At 33.4% G+C, this 15180-nt stretch overlaps 2 protein-coding genes across 2 annotated transcripts; both read right to left on the bottom strand.

Annotated features, from left to right (window-relative positions):
• Positions 1 to 1378: 1378 nt before the first annotated feature.
• LOC131976628 (C-reactive protein-like) lies at positions 1379 to 3956 on the bottom strand. The gene is made up of 4 exons (XM_059339744.1): positions 3861 to 3956; positions 3479 to 3581; positions 2480 to 2774; positions 1379 to 1960 (listed from the first exon to the last, which is right to left on the bottom strand). The coding sequence occupies exons 1-4, from the start codon at positions 3913 to 3915 to the stop codon at positions 1757 to 1759; spliced, it is 657 nt and encodes a 218-aa protein (XP_059195727.1). The 5' UTR covers positions 3916 to 3956; the 3' UTR covers positions 1379 to 1756.
• A 5562-nt stretch (positions 3957 to 9518) lies between these two features.
• LOC131976372 (C-reactive protein-like) lies at positions 9519 to 14869 on the bottom strand. The gene is made up of 5 exons (XM_059339385.1): positions 14766 to 14869; positions 14580 to 14634; positions 13453 to 13552; positions 12329 to 12626; positions 9519 to 10409 (listed from the first exon to the last, which is right to left on the bottom strand). The coding sequence occupies exons 2-5, from the start codon at positions 14632 to 14634 to the stop codon at positions 10191 to 10193; spliced, it is 672 nt and encodes a 223-aa protein (XP_059195368.1). The 5' UTR covers positions 14766 to 14869; the 3' UTR covers positions 9519 to 10190.
• Between the last annotated feature and the right edge of the window lie 311 nt (positions 14870 to 15180).

Here is a 15180-nt window from a genome sequence, read left to right as displayed (position 1 = left end):
CCATTAACAAACAATTAAATTATAATTAATAGTTTTAGTTGCACTCATTTTAACATTTTTAACACCATATTAAGTATGTTAATGATTTTTAAATTATTCATAAACCTTTAAGAAATTGGTTGAAAACATTTAACGATTAAATATCTATAGCACTTTGTAAATGGTTAATAATTGGTTTATAAACCATCTATAAACATTACTTACCAAAATTACTTATTACCAAAAATATTATATTCCAACTTTATAGGCGATCGTCTACATACAGTACATACATGGAAAATTAATTTATTATGTCAAGGTGGATTTTTACTGTGTTAAATAAAGAATTTTTGCAATCTACCATTGCATTCTTTCAACACTTTGGTAGAAGTCGGTCAGTCATGCTACAGTGAAAGGCATCATCTGTCTCAAGGCCTGCAACTTTCCTGCTTCAACATTATATTTTGTTATGTTTTATGGAAGAGATGCCTGTCTTCATTAGGAGAGTCTGTATGTGAGCAGTTATTACTGCTCCACATTCATGTTGCATGTATCCTTTCTGTACCAGCCAGGTCATTTATAAGCAGCTTTAATGATAAAAGATTTATTGTGGCAAAGTTGGATTTATTATGTAACACATAATATGTTATAGATATCAAAGGTATTTAATAGAATGTGTTTTATTTTTTTAATCACTGAGTCTAAGACTCTAAGTGTACATGGTCGCTCATAAAGTTAGAATAATTTTATTTTCAGACACAATTGTCTGTTAATTGTGGTTTCATTTTCATTGTGATATGTTTGGAAGAAATTGAGTTTTGAGATATACACTTTATCTGTCAATAATAAATCACATTGTCACAATCATTTCATGGAAAGATGTAAAAAAAAATATTTTATTCCAACTTCATGTGTGACCGTGTATATTATCATTCATCTTGTTCTGTAAAATAAATTAGACAACATTTAACTGTTTGTGCACTTCATATTTGTTATCAACTGTTGAAGACTTGTTAATGCATTCATGTCATATTACATATATAAATAAAGTGATAATTATTATATTCGTGTTGGTTTCAAAAGTTTGAAAATAAGTGAAAAAGTGTATTACTGATAAGATAGTTTGCAAATGTGTATATTGTCTTATCTTGTGATGCATAATAATGTTAAAATAAAATAATAATAATTGATGTAATAAATTGCATCCAATGAAGTTATTCACAACTCGAGTAACTTTTTTCAAAATTTCTTTTCAATCTTAAAAATACAATTATTTTCACAAGTACTTTTTACCTCTACCTGAGTGGATATAATCAAATGGTAGCAATACTTTTTTCGTTTTGTTTTTAAGAAAGAAAGTAAGTGAAATATTGACATGATATGAGACTTTTTATTTACAATTTTCTTATTTACAACATTTCACTGGTTAGCTTACAAGTTATTATTATTAAACACAATAGAACTTTACAACTTTACTTTTTACACACACAAACTTGTTTGATCTTGCTGCAAATACAGAGACCAGAAGAGAACTAAAATAAAGAATACAGAAAGTGTAGCGACCACAAGACGAGATACTGATCATAAATGTAATGGGTTCTCCCTTGGAAGTTTGATTAATTTGGGCCATTTTTTTTTTACAGACAAACAAAAAAACAGCAAACCGAACCGAAAAAGACAACCTGTACAGTGGAGGTAATGATACATACAAAAAAACAGAAAAATGATCTCAGTTGTTTCAAAACCTGCTTTTGACTTTTCACGTTTATGACAATTATTATTTGTCTTCTATCAGCACTCGTCCTGCGATCTGGAACTCCAGCGCGCTCCAGTTGAGCACGTTTCCTGGGGTGAAGTACCGCTGATCCACAAAGTTCTGGATCTCACCGGGGGAGAGGACGTGGTCCCACAGGTGGACATCAGACAGCATGCCAATGAAAGACTGATTAATGTCAAAGCCTCCCCCAAAGGAATCCTGGTCCTGTGAATTTTCAGACATTTTTAATTACTGTAAATGAAAGAATAGTATAAAACTTTAAATTCTACTGTCATAAACTGTAGAAAACACACAGTTGTGCTGTAAAAATAAACAATTTTCATGTAAAATGAATGAAGAAATATCATGATGACACAATTATCCTGAAAGTAATGGGATTATTCAGTATAAATTACAGTTTTTTTGCTGATATTTACATTTACATACGCTCACTGTATTTCTTACGGTGAAGTTCTGGCAACCACAGCTGCCGGTATTTTACCGTAAATTAAACAGATTTTTTTTTTTTTTTTTTACAGTGTATGTTAAAATCACAAAAAATGTAGCAATGGAATGGTTTAACATTTGGGGAAACACACTTATGTGCTGTCCTGCCAAGAGTTAGATGAGAAGATTATTACCAGTCTAATGCACAAGACTGGTATTGATCTTCTCATAATAATCATCAGCATATTACCCCCAGTGTTGAACCATTCCTTTAAATATAGTGATTAACTACCGTACCTGGCCTAAAACAATTAAAATGGGGCCGCTGATGTGGGATCCAGAGCTGACCAGCTTCCTGCTTGAGGGCTTTCCGTCTAACCAGACCTGCACCAAGCCAGAGATAGAGTCCCATGTGGTGCAGACTGAGTGCCACGTCTCCAGTTTGTAGTCCTGCCCAATCACATTTACATGAATATTCCTGATCCAGACATCAAAGTCGTTTGCAGCATCTTTGATTATCAGAATGTCATTAGTAGCAGAAGGTGTGGCCAAAGAAAAGAGGGTGTGAGCTCTGCGGAGGTCTGTGAAGGACCTGTAGGGATGACAAAGACATTATTATACATGATTATTGCTATTGTTAGAGCAGCTATTCTCAACCTTGGGGTCGGGACCCCAATTGGGGTCGCGAGATGATTTCTGGGGGTCACCAAATCATTTTGGAAGTCAGCTCTGTCTCCACTGTGTTAAAGTGTTAAATGTGTTTTAGTCTTTTTGGTCATTTCATGTCTTTTTTTAGTCATTTTGTGTCTTTTTTTGATCATTTCAGGGGGGTTTTGGTCATTTTGTGTCTTTTTTTTGGTCATTTTGTGTCTTTTTTGGAATTTTTTTTTTTGGGTCATTTTGTGTCTTTTTTTTTATCATTTTGTGGTCAATTTGTGTCTTTTTTGGTAATTTTGTTTCCTTTTCTTGGTCATTTTGTTTCTTTTCTGCGTAATTGTGTGTCTTTTTTTTGGTCATCTTGTGTCTTTTTTGGTAATTTTGTTTCCTTTTTTGGTCATTTTGTGTCTTTTTTGGTCGTTTTGTTTCCTTTTTTGGTCATTTTGTGTCTTTTTGTGGTCATTTTGTGGTCATTTTGTTTCTTTTTTGATCTGAACTGTGCATGTGAGATTCTGTTCAGTGAGCGGGGGTCGCGGACAACATTCATGTTAAATTGGGGGTCGCGACTCAAAAAAGGTTGAGAACTACTGTGTTAGAGGTGCAGTTGTGTTTTAATTCATTTTTCATATTCAACATTACCTGAGACAGACGGTAACAGCCCCCAGCACCTGTCTTGATGTTGTCAGCCTCACGTGAGCTGAGTTAGTTGCTTGCGGGAAGGTGAACATTTTACCTGACAGATCTTTAAAAAGAGGAAAAGTCAAAATCAGGATGAGAAAAGTGAAATTATATAATAAAACAATTCCATTGAACAAATGAAAAACAACATTCAACACGTTTTGCTTTGTTATTGCTATTAATTTGAAGCAAATTTTTTGTTTCATCCAATAATTTAGGAAAAACACGACTGAGCTTAAAGGTAATAAAAGTCCAAAGAAAACAAACTGATGTAACACAGATACACTTGCATGTTTTAATTCTTGTGATGTTTCATTTTTGTTTTCTTCTTGATATTTTTTACCTTGAGGAACGGCAGCACATGCTGTCAGCATCAGCAGTAGGAGATACAAGGCCATCTAATATAGAGACAAATACACACACAATACTGAGAGTTGATCATAATATCAATAATAATATAAAAATAGTAAGATAACAACACACAATACAGATGAGAAAAAGGTTCAAGGTCTGTATATAATGCTAATAATGATAATCATGTTACATTCCTTTAATTTGTATGTGTATGTGAAGCCTTGATCTTACCTTGAATCCTGAGAAAGTGTTGTCTGCAGCAGTGTATGGAGTTGTGACTTTTATACTGTGGTTGTTTTCTTATTATGGTTATGGTGTGTTTTTTTCTTCTCTCCTTCCTTGTTTGCAATTTATGGCTTCAGATTCCAGTAAATTACTCATGTAGAATATTAACTGAGGCTTGAAAAACTGTCTTATAAGGACAATTACACTTATCAAGATAGACTTTGAGCCCTTTAGTCACTATACGGAATAAAAAAAACATAACAAGACAAGACCGTTATGATCTTTCCATCTTTCAGCTGGATCTCAGGTGACTTGAGTGAGTGTGTATTGTATGAATTTCTATGAAGATTTGAATAAATATTCATGGTTCCCAAACGATCCGTCCCATAATTTTAATAGCCCACAAATTTTGTGCCTACTGTAGTTCCACCAGCAGGTTCATCATTTTGTTTTTGAGTGAAATGCCATGGGCAGATTGGCACAATCTACCATGTGCTCCCCTGGCAGTAAAGCCTTATCGCACTTCCTCATGCATCAAGGACAAACTGCTCACGTGCAGTTATTTATTATATTTATTCATCACATCTCGTGTCACAATCATTTTATGGAAAGAGGTCAAAAATATTTTATTTGAACTTTATGGGTGACTTTTTATATTTAAATATTTTACATATGTATTGTAGGTTGTTGTTTAATACTCAAGGACCATTCTGCATCTTAGTGTACAGCTTTTAGCAATATTTACTTAACATGCAATACAGTACAATATTACATTTTTACCATCATTGCACTGTGTATTCAAAACATGTCAATCCTAACATTATAGTTGAATCTTCATAATAATAATAATAATAATAATAATAATAATACATTTTATTTGTAATGCACTTTACATTACAGGAAATCTCAAAGTGCTACAGGTTAAAAGCATAACATTCTAATTATAAAAAGGATTAAAAAAAACTTTAAAAAAAGTAAAACAGCTAAAAACAGAAAACATACATATATAATCTAAAAACCATCTAGATGGGAGGAACCAAATGTTTTGCTAAAAAGGAATGTTTTTAGTCCTTTTTTAAAGTCTTCAATCTCTATCTCTGTTTTTTCCCCTATTTTGTATCTTTTGTACAGTATGTGTCATTTTGAATTAATTTTTTTGGCTGAAATCCTGAAACACTTTACTGGTGGAAAATATTTTTTGTGCAATGGCTTAAAGTCACTGACAATGCATGTAAAGATACAGCAGTTACGCTGAACAAGAGTCAGGTTAATTGCAAATTCATGTTGCCCTTTATTTCATCAGGCACCTGCTAGCTTAACACAAGAGTTTCCTTTGGGTTCTCAGGCTGCACATAATGCTTACAATGCTTTATTCAACAGAAATATCAAAAGACAGGTGTTTATGGTGAGTAGTGTTGCTGCTACAGCTGCTATTGTGCAGTCTAATTTACTGTGGAAGTGCTTGTTGCTATCACTTGACTTTTAAGGATTTCAGGATATAGAGAAAAGCCTGAACACTCTGTGGGTCATCTCTTCTCATGTCCTTAATCCTCCCTACAAGCTACAAGTGTGTTGAAGGTGGATCAGCTTCTTCAAAGACATGTACGGTAAATAATGTGCCCACAAACCAGGCCTTTTTCTAAATACCAGCCTGTGTAGTCCCTCTCATGATGATTGTGTCTCCATGGGACAGACTAGTCGTTTCACTGATTGAGAGACTGCCAGCATCTGTCTGCACAGAATGACTCACATGAACAATCAAAAGTCTGTGTGGGAGTGTGTGTGATTTACTATCAAAGAACCATGAGAAGTGATGAAACATGGAGAAACTTTAGCTTTCTGCCAATGTTCCAAGTATAGGCCCATTCACATATAGAGAAGTAACTAAAATGCTGTGCCACTGAATGAAGATATTGTTTGTGTCAGTGCCACAATCTGTGCATTTCATATAGATATCAGTTAAAGCTGTGTTTATTTATGTTTGTTTGGCCACTAGGGGGCAGAGGGACTTGAAAACAGCCTTGAAGCTAATTGTCTGTCAGATATTCACAGTGGGCATTACATGCTGTCCTTTGATTCATTATCATTATTTTTCTGGTTTGGTCCAGCACTGATTAAGGACTCCCAGGCTAGAATAAATATCTGTTTCCATCGTATCATTTGTGCTTTCCAGGATAACAGATTTAGATCTGGTCTAGGCCCCCAGCGACCCAAGTTCAGATAAGCGGTTAAAGATAATGAATGGATGGATGGATTTGGACTAATAAAATCACAATGTTTCGCTCAGTTGTTTCTAATAATACATTCATATTAAACTACACTGTAAAAAAAGTTTGTAGAAATTACAGTAAAACACTGTCAAATAGCATCAGAAATAGGGTGTAAAATAAAAAATTGCATATCACCGTAGTAGACACTTAATTACCGTAGATCAAGGAATAGTACAAAACTTAAATTGTAAAAATATATATAATAAAAACATATATGTAAAATTAATTGAGAAATACCATAATGTCACAAAGACACAATTGCCCTAAAAGTAACAGGATTATTCAGTCTAAATTACTAATTTTTGCTGATAGTCAGCTGGGATCGGCTCCAGCCTACAGCAAGGTAATAATAGTTTTGGATTTTTCATTAGTTTTAGTTTTAATTTCGTTGTCAATTTTTGTTTTTAAATTCAGTTAGTTTTAGTTAGTTTTTAGAATGAGTTTGCTAGTTTTAATTAGTTTTTATTTTCTGGAAAATGTTCAGTTTTAGTTTAGTTTTTATTAGTTGTAGTTGTTTTGTAATGGGGTATTTGTTGGGTCCAGATTCAATAAGGTCACAATAAATGTTTCCTTTATTTCCTTTGTCTGATCCATCTCAGCCCCAATAAGTTTATTAAGTCATAAAACCAGATGGATTAAATAGATTTCAGATCAACCAAAAAGGTTCACGTATGAAAGCACATTTTACGGGAAAAGGAAAAGTAAGTGCATGATACTTTTTATTGAGCAAATTTTGCCTTGAAATGTTGTTGGCATATTTTATATAAGTCTCTTAAGAACACATTAAAACATTCTCTGAATTATTTTAGCTGTATTTCAGCATAGTATTTACATGTTTGTGCTGACAAAGACGAAAACTAAGGACATTTTCAAGATCATTTTAGTTAGTTTTAGTTAGTTTTGTAACCACAAAATACAGTTTCAGTTAGTTATCGTTTTTTCAAAAACTCTCGTTTTTATTTCTATTTCAGTTAACGAAAATGTTTTTTCAATTCTAGTTTTTTCGTTATTCTGTTAGTTTTCGTTAACTATAATAACCTTGGCCTACAGCGGCTCGAGTCTGAATAATGAATGAATATTAAGGCTCATATTTGTTTCATCCAAACAAAAAAAAGAAAAAATACTTTCAACATCGAGGAATGGCACCACATACTGGCAGCATCACTAGCAGAAGCAGATACACACTGTACCAAATGAGAGTTAATGCAATTGTAATGTTAATAGTAATAATAACGTAAGTGCAATAGACTTATTTGCTGTTATACTACAATAAACAATACAGGTAAAAGAAGAATAAGGTATATAATGTTTGAAATATTTTTTTTGCAATGTAGTATGAGGCTTTGATGATCTTGTGTTTTGGATTGTGAGTTTTATACTTTGACTGCTTCCTTATTATGAGCTGTGTGTTTTCTTCTTGTCTTCTTTCATGTTGTCAATTTATGACTTCAGCTTACACTAAACTATAAATGTAGAATATTAACTGAGGGCTCTTAAGCATGCTCTTATGATGATTATTGCACTTATCAAAACAGACTTTGAGCTGCTTAGTCACTATACAACATTTCAAAACAAACAACACAGTAGATTGGGGTTTGTTTTCAAGTGTTTTCAAGTGTTTTCAAGTTTATTGACATATCAATTTAAATTCCTATATTTTTCAGTGTAGTTTCAGCGTGAATAGGAATGTAAGATCTGTGCACTCAGTGCTCCACTATTTCTCTGTTTCCTTTATCTTCTTATTTATTTCTTTGGGTTTCAGATTCCTGTTATGGAAAAAGCTTTTATCCCACCATGTTGTGTTGAAATAAGTTAAAACATGCTGCTGTATGTCATGTTTTAATGATAAATCAATCTGAGTTTTGAATTTCTCTTTTTTGTTTTACAGCCACAATATTGCCAAAGTAATCTAAGTGAATCACTTTCACAAAACTTTCCTCAAAACAAGCCAGAGGAAAGCTTCTTTGCTTATTCAGCATTTGCGTCGGGTGTGGCCCTGCATGCATTTCAACACCACCTGACTCACAACATCTTGCTCCAGTTTCCTCCTAAACTCCACCTCTTTATTGCATTATCTGGACTGTTCCCGGACTTGGCCCCCCGACATTTCCATCATGTTTTCTCACTGTTGACTGCCTGCCAGTGGCCAAAGAGTTAAGTGTTCTTTGACAAAGTAAACTTAGCTTTTACTCAAGTTTTACTCTTTCTTACTTAAGGCATTACTGTTTACATGTACACTACCGGTCAAAAGTTTTAGAACACCCCAATTTTTCCATTTTTTTATTGAAATTCAAGCAGTTCAAGTCAAATGAACAGCTTGAAAGGGTACAAAGGTAAGTGGTGAACTGCCAGAGGTAAATAAAAAAAGGTAAGCTTAACCAAAACTGAAAAATAATGTACATTTCAGAATTATACAAGTAGGCCTTTTTCAGGGAACAAGAAATGGGTTAACAACTTAACTCTAAGGAGTCTTGGGCTATTTTGTCCATTTTTGAATTATTTTCATGTCTTTGTAAGTCATTTTGTGTCTTTTTTGGTCATTTTGTGTCTTTTTTTGTCATTTTGTGTCTTTTTTTAGTCATTTTGTGTCTTTTTGTGTCTTTTTTGTCATTTTGTGTCTTTTTTTGGTCATTTTGTGTCTTTTAAATGTTGCAAATGTGCATTAATTTCAGAGTACACTGAGACATTAAACTGCATCATTTTCATTTTTTTACCATCAAGTTGGTGTGTTCTAAAACTTTTGACCAGTAGTGTACATTAAAACATTGATGGGTGACCATAATCACTCCTCGTCTCCACACTGGCTTTGATACGAAAACTTTGTCGAAAAATCTTAATGGTGTCTAAACCTACTTGATTTAGGTAAAACAAGACTAAATGAATGACTGAATCCTAAATGTTAACATAGAGGGAGGAAAGATCATTTCCCCCCCTCATCTCCTACCACACAGTCATGTTAGGAAGATATTGAATACATTTAAGTCAGAACTAATACTTTAACCTGAATGCCACGAACCCTCTGGCAGGGTTTTCTTCAAAAGACCTCAGATACATTTATTGTAGAAAGAAACTGTAAATACGAACATTATCGTCAAGATTTCCACTTTCAGACAGTCCTTGAATGGAAAGTTTCTGTTAGAAAAAGTAACCAAACAAAGCTTAAAATTGTGATATTTGTGTCAAAATCACTTTATTTTAATGCATAATGTCTCATTTAAAACAAAAATAAACAGTTTGGAATAACTAGATGCTGTTAAAAACATTAAATTCTGTTTACACAGAGCAGAGAGGAGAGGACAGGAGAGGAGAGGCTGCAAGTAGAGGTGTTAATAATATAAATACCTCAATATGTATAGCATGTGGAGACCTAATTTTTTTCACAATGTTCATGAAAATCGTGAGCACTTGGGAAAGTGTTGTATATATAAATTCAATTTAATTCCATTAAAAAAAAAATAGCAGTGACATTCAACTTGCGTTTTTTTTTCTTTTATGATTTAAGTCATTATAAATGTGTTATACTGCGCAAAAGACATTTCTGATTTGTTCCCCCTTTTAGCCATGATTGTGCTGATTCCATAGAGCTGCAGAACTTATATATATATATATATATATATATATATATATATATATATATATATATATATATTGCAGTGAAATACAAGGACACAGTGAGTAAAATGTAAAAAGAACGGCTTGGCGTTCAGATTAATAAACAGTAATCATAAAGTGCTGACATTGGTAACTCATACTTCACATCGGACATCAAGCACAGAAAATTTCATTTTTGAATCTCATCATATGGATGGCTTGGTTTTTAAAGTTTAGGTGCAGGACGTTTGTTTATCTTCTATCAGCACTCTGTCAAAAATCTGGAAATCCAGCGCACCCCAGTTGAGCACGTTCCCCGGATTGAAGTTTAGATCATCCATGTACTTCTGGATTTCGCAGCCGGAGAGGACGTAGTCCCACATGTGGAGATCAGACATCATGCCAACGAAACACTGCTTCAGGTCAAACCCGCCACCGTGGGAATCCTGCTCCTGTAGATTGAAGTGAAAAAAAGGTTAAATGAAATCTATACATTAGAGCAGTAGTTCTCAACCTTTTTGAGTCGCGACCCCCAATTTAACATGCATGTTGTCCGCGACCCCCGCTCACTGAACACAATCTCACACGCACAGTTCAGATCACCCAGAAAAGAAACAAAATGACCAAAAAAAGGAAACAAAATGACAAAAAAAGACACAAAATGACCAAAAAAAGAAACAAAATGACCAAAAAAAGGAAACAAAATGACAAAAAAAGACACAAAATGACCAAAAAAAGAAACAAAATGACCAAAAAAAGGAAACAAAATGACCAAAAAGACACAAAATTACCAAAAAAGACACAAAATTACCCAAAAAAGAAACAAAATGACCAAAACGAGACACAAAATGACTAAAAAAAGACAAAATTACCAAAAAAAAAGGAAACAAAATGACCAAAAAAGAAACAAATTGACCACAAAATGATCAAAAAAAGACACAAAATTACCAAAAAAAGACATTAAGTGACCAAAAAGACTAAAACACATTAACACATCAACACTTTAACACAGTGGAGACAGAGCTGACTTCCAAAATGATTTGGTGACCCCCAGAAATCATCTCGCGACCCCAACTGGGGTCCCAACCCCAAGGTTGAGAATAGCTGCATTAGAGACACACAATACCTCAAAAATCAGCATATGCAGCAAAAAAGGCCATTAACCCATAAGAACCTATGGTGACACCAGTGTAACAAACACTTTAAATCTTCTATAATCTCCCATATTCAGCTTTATGCTTCACCTTAACTCATTAAATCCCTAAATGACATATACTCAACACCCTGGTGGTCATGTGACTGTGACAAGAAATGACTTCTCCAAAATATGGGTGTGACTGGAAACAGAAATGTGAAAAAGTAGCAAATTTCAAAAACTTGAAATTTTTTTTTAACAATTCTAAACTGTTAATAGGATGTCCTGTGTTACATTTAACTTGTTCTGACCATATTTCCTGAACAAATTAAAGTCACAATTTTGGTAAATGTTATGGAGATGCAAACAAAAAGGCAAATTTGTGTTTCTGTAAGCAGAAAATGTGTCGTTTTTTTTAAATTTTAAAATAAGAAATATTGTAAAAAATAAATACCATGAACAGCCATTGTAACGTATATGTCACATCACAAATCTTTGACATTTAGGGGTAGTATTTAACCCATAAGAACCCAGACCCAGTAATCCTTAAAAAGGAAAATTATGGGGGACATACCACAGACCAAGTGGACCTTATGATATTTCTTATTTTTAAATGAATAAACTAGACACATTTTCTGCTTATAGAAACACAAATTTGCCTTTTTCTTTGCATCTCCACCACATGTATCAAAATTGTGACATTAATAGCGCTGTTTAACGATAAATTATTTTTTAGATTTGTTTTTAACTAACAAAATAATATTAAATCAATAAAAAATAAAAACAAATAACCATAACCAAATAACAATAACCATCTGCCTTTTTTGTTTTCATCTCAATAACATATATCAAAGTTGTGACTTTAATAGTGCTGTTAGACAACAAATTCCATTTCATATTTGTTTTTAAGTAACAAAATAATAATAAATCGATAAGAAATAAATATAAATAACACTGCCTTATTGGACGGCTTCTCAATAAGCTACTGTAGCTGTAGAACACTAAAAAACACACTTATGTACTTGAGAAAACATACATGAACATTACTAGAACATTTAAAATGTTTGTGACACCCGTGTCACCGTGGGTTCTTATGGGTTAAAAAAAAAAAAAAAGAAAGAAATGTGTTTCATGTGGTCCACTTGGTCTGTGGTATATCCACCATAATTTTCCTAAAAGGATAACTGCGTCTGGGTTCTTATGGGTTAAATACAATGCTTATTAATGCAACTGTACCTGTCCTAAGATAATTATAGTGTTTCCTCTGATGCTTGATCCAGAGGTGACATATTTCCTAATCAAAGGTAGACTGTCAAACCACAGCTGCACCAGTCCGGTTGTAGAGTCCCATGTGGTACAGATGGAGTGCCACATGTTGGGCTTGTAGTCCAGCCCTCCATATTCTGACTTTTTATCCTTGATATGGGGCTCCATCTCTTTGTTTGCTTCGTCCCAGAAAATCAGTAGGGAATTGGCATTTGTCGATGTGGCCATAGAAAAAAGGATGTGGTCTCTTTTGATGTCTGTAAAGGACCTGTGGACATTGCAAAGACATTATCATGCACAGTTCTTTTTTTTTTTTTTTTTTTTTGTTACAGTCAGAGATACACCACTGGTCAAAAGTTTTAGAACACACCAACTTTTCCACAATTGAATTGAAAATGATGCAGTTTAATGTCTCAGTGTACTCTGAAATTAATGCACATTTGCAACATTTAAAATTCTTTATTGAGCATGATAGTGTTTTGAAAGTAAAAAAAAGATTCAAAATCACATTTTATGTTGGACTAAAGGACTAAAAAAAGACACAAAATGACAAAAAAAAGACACAAAATGACAAAAAAAGACACCAATAGACACCAAATGACAAAAAAAAGACACAAAATGACAAAAAAAAGACACCAATAGACACAAAATGACTAAAAAAAAAGACACAAAATGACCAAAAAAAGACAAAAAAAGACACAAAAAAAGACACCAATAGACACAAAATGACTAAAAAAAGACACAAAATGACCAAAAAAGACACAAAATGACTTACAAAGACATGAAAAGAATTCAAAAATGGACAAAATAGCCCAAGACTCCATAGAGTTAAGTTGTTAACCCATTTCTTGTTCCCTGAAAAAGGCCTACTTGTAAAATTCTGAAATGTACATTATTTTTCAGTTTTGGTTAAGCTTACCTTTTTTTATTTACCCCTGGCAGTTCACCACTTACCTTTGTACCCTTTCAAGCTGTTCATTTGACTTGAACTGCTTGAATTTCAATAAAAAACTGGAAAAATTGGGGTGTTCTAAAACTTTTGACCGGTAGTGTACATTGTTTTTTTTTTATTAATTTTGCACATTCAGTGTCACCTGTGACAGACGGTTACAGCACTGAAATCCCGTGTTGAGGTCATTTGCACACGAGCTGTGGCGGTTTGTTGTGGGAAGGTGAACATTTTACCGGACAGATCTGAAAAGAGAGAGGAGGAAAATTGTATAACTTTGATTGTTAGCATTATTAATATTGCAAGCATTGCTCCACATACACTGTAAAAAATGTTTGTAGAAATTACAGTAAAACACTGTCAAATTGCATCAGGAATGGGGGGTAAAATTAAAAATTGTGTATCACCGTAGTAGGCACTTTTAATTACCGTAAATCAAAGAATAGCACAATTTTTACTTTTACTGTCATGAACTGTAGGAAACGCACAGTTTTGCTGTAAAAATATAACATTTTCATGTAAAGTTAATGGAGATTTGCCATGATGTGTGAATGAATGACACAATTACCTTAAAAATAACGAGAACATTCAGTCTAAATTAGTTTTTGCTGATATTTAAATTTACAGTAGAAAACCCCCTCACTGTATTTTTTTACGGTGAAGTTCTGGCAACCACAGCTGCCGGTAATTTACTGTAAATTTAACAGATTCTCTTTTTTTACAGTGTACCATTAGTTCATATTTGTATGTTGTTTTTAAGCACCATTTATCTCTAATGAAAGCCTTTTTGATACTGTTAAGTTCAGTATATATATATATTGCACAAGCTTATATGAAGGTAAATTCCTCCACAAATGGAATAATTTGTATTATTAATGAACATCAGTCAGTTAGTTATTCAATCATAAAATCATTCAAGTTTGATTTTTAGACATAATACCCTGTTGTTTACTTTTCTCTTGGCTTGTTAGATTTGTTAGTAGTCATTGTTATTCTGTGGAAACATGTAAAAAGTATGCAAAAAGGAACAAAAATGAAATAATTAGGACCAGCACCATAGAAAATGCCTATAGATAATAGACAGCATTGGTCATTCAGGTAAGACAAACATATTTTGGCAAAAAGTCAAAAGTATTCTTAAGTCTTCTAAAAAAGCTCCCTAAAAGGGTATTGCATGACAGGTGTGAAATAAAAGCCCATTTAAAGGTAAATAGCTGCTGACTGCTGCAAACCCCAGCATTTATTTAGTTAAATAAGGATTTTATTTTTTACCTCGAGGATGTGCAGCACATCCTGATAACATCGCCAACAGCAGGAAAAACTTCATCTGATGCAAAGACAAAAAGACACTGTTAAAACACTCATTGATTTTGTTCCAATTATACTATTGAGTTGCTACTAATAAAATTCACAATTACATATAAATTCTTAAATATTGCTGTTTGTCATAGATCTTACCTTGAAATCGGAGTTGGGATTGTGTGTGCGTGGTGTGAATAGGATTGTGAGTTTTGTGCTCTCACTACTTCTTATTTCTGTCTGTGTCTCTTTGTTAACTTCCTTTATCCACTTCTACATTTTTTGATCTCAGATCCCTGTTGTGTAAAAAAAGCCGTTATCCAATACACAGTGCTTTTCACTGAATCAACAGAATTCACAGTGAAATGCCATCCTTATGTTGAAATGATTCTGTATTGCACAAGCATTTGTGATTCATAAACATTAAGCTTGTATCATGTGTTCTTACCGCACACACACATGCACACGCACACACACACACACACGCACACACACTGCAGCATCAAGCCAATCTGATGTCTCACTTTAACATGTTATAGGTTTTCTTTTTAATTGTATGCTTTTAATTCTGTTT

This window comes from Centropristis striata, chromosome 8, assembly GCF_030273125.1.
Source record: "Centropristis striata isolate RG_2023a ecotype Rhode Island chromosome 8, C.striata_1.0, whole genome shotgun sequence".
Classification (NCBI taxonomy): Eukaryota; Metazoa; Chordata; class Actinopteri; order Perciformes; family Serranidae; genus Centropristis; species Centropristis striata.
This window is presented reverse-complemented; position numbering and strand designations above follow the sequence as displayed.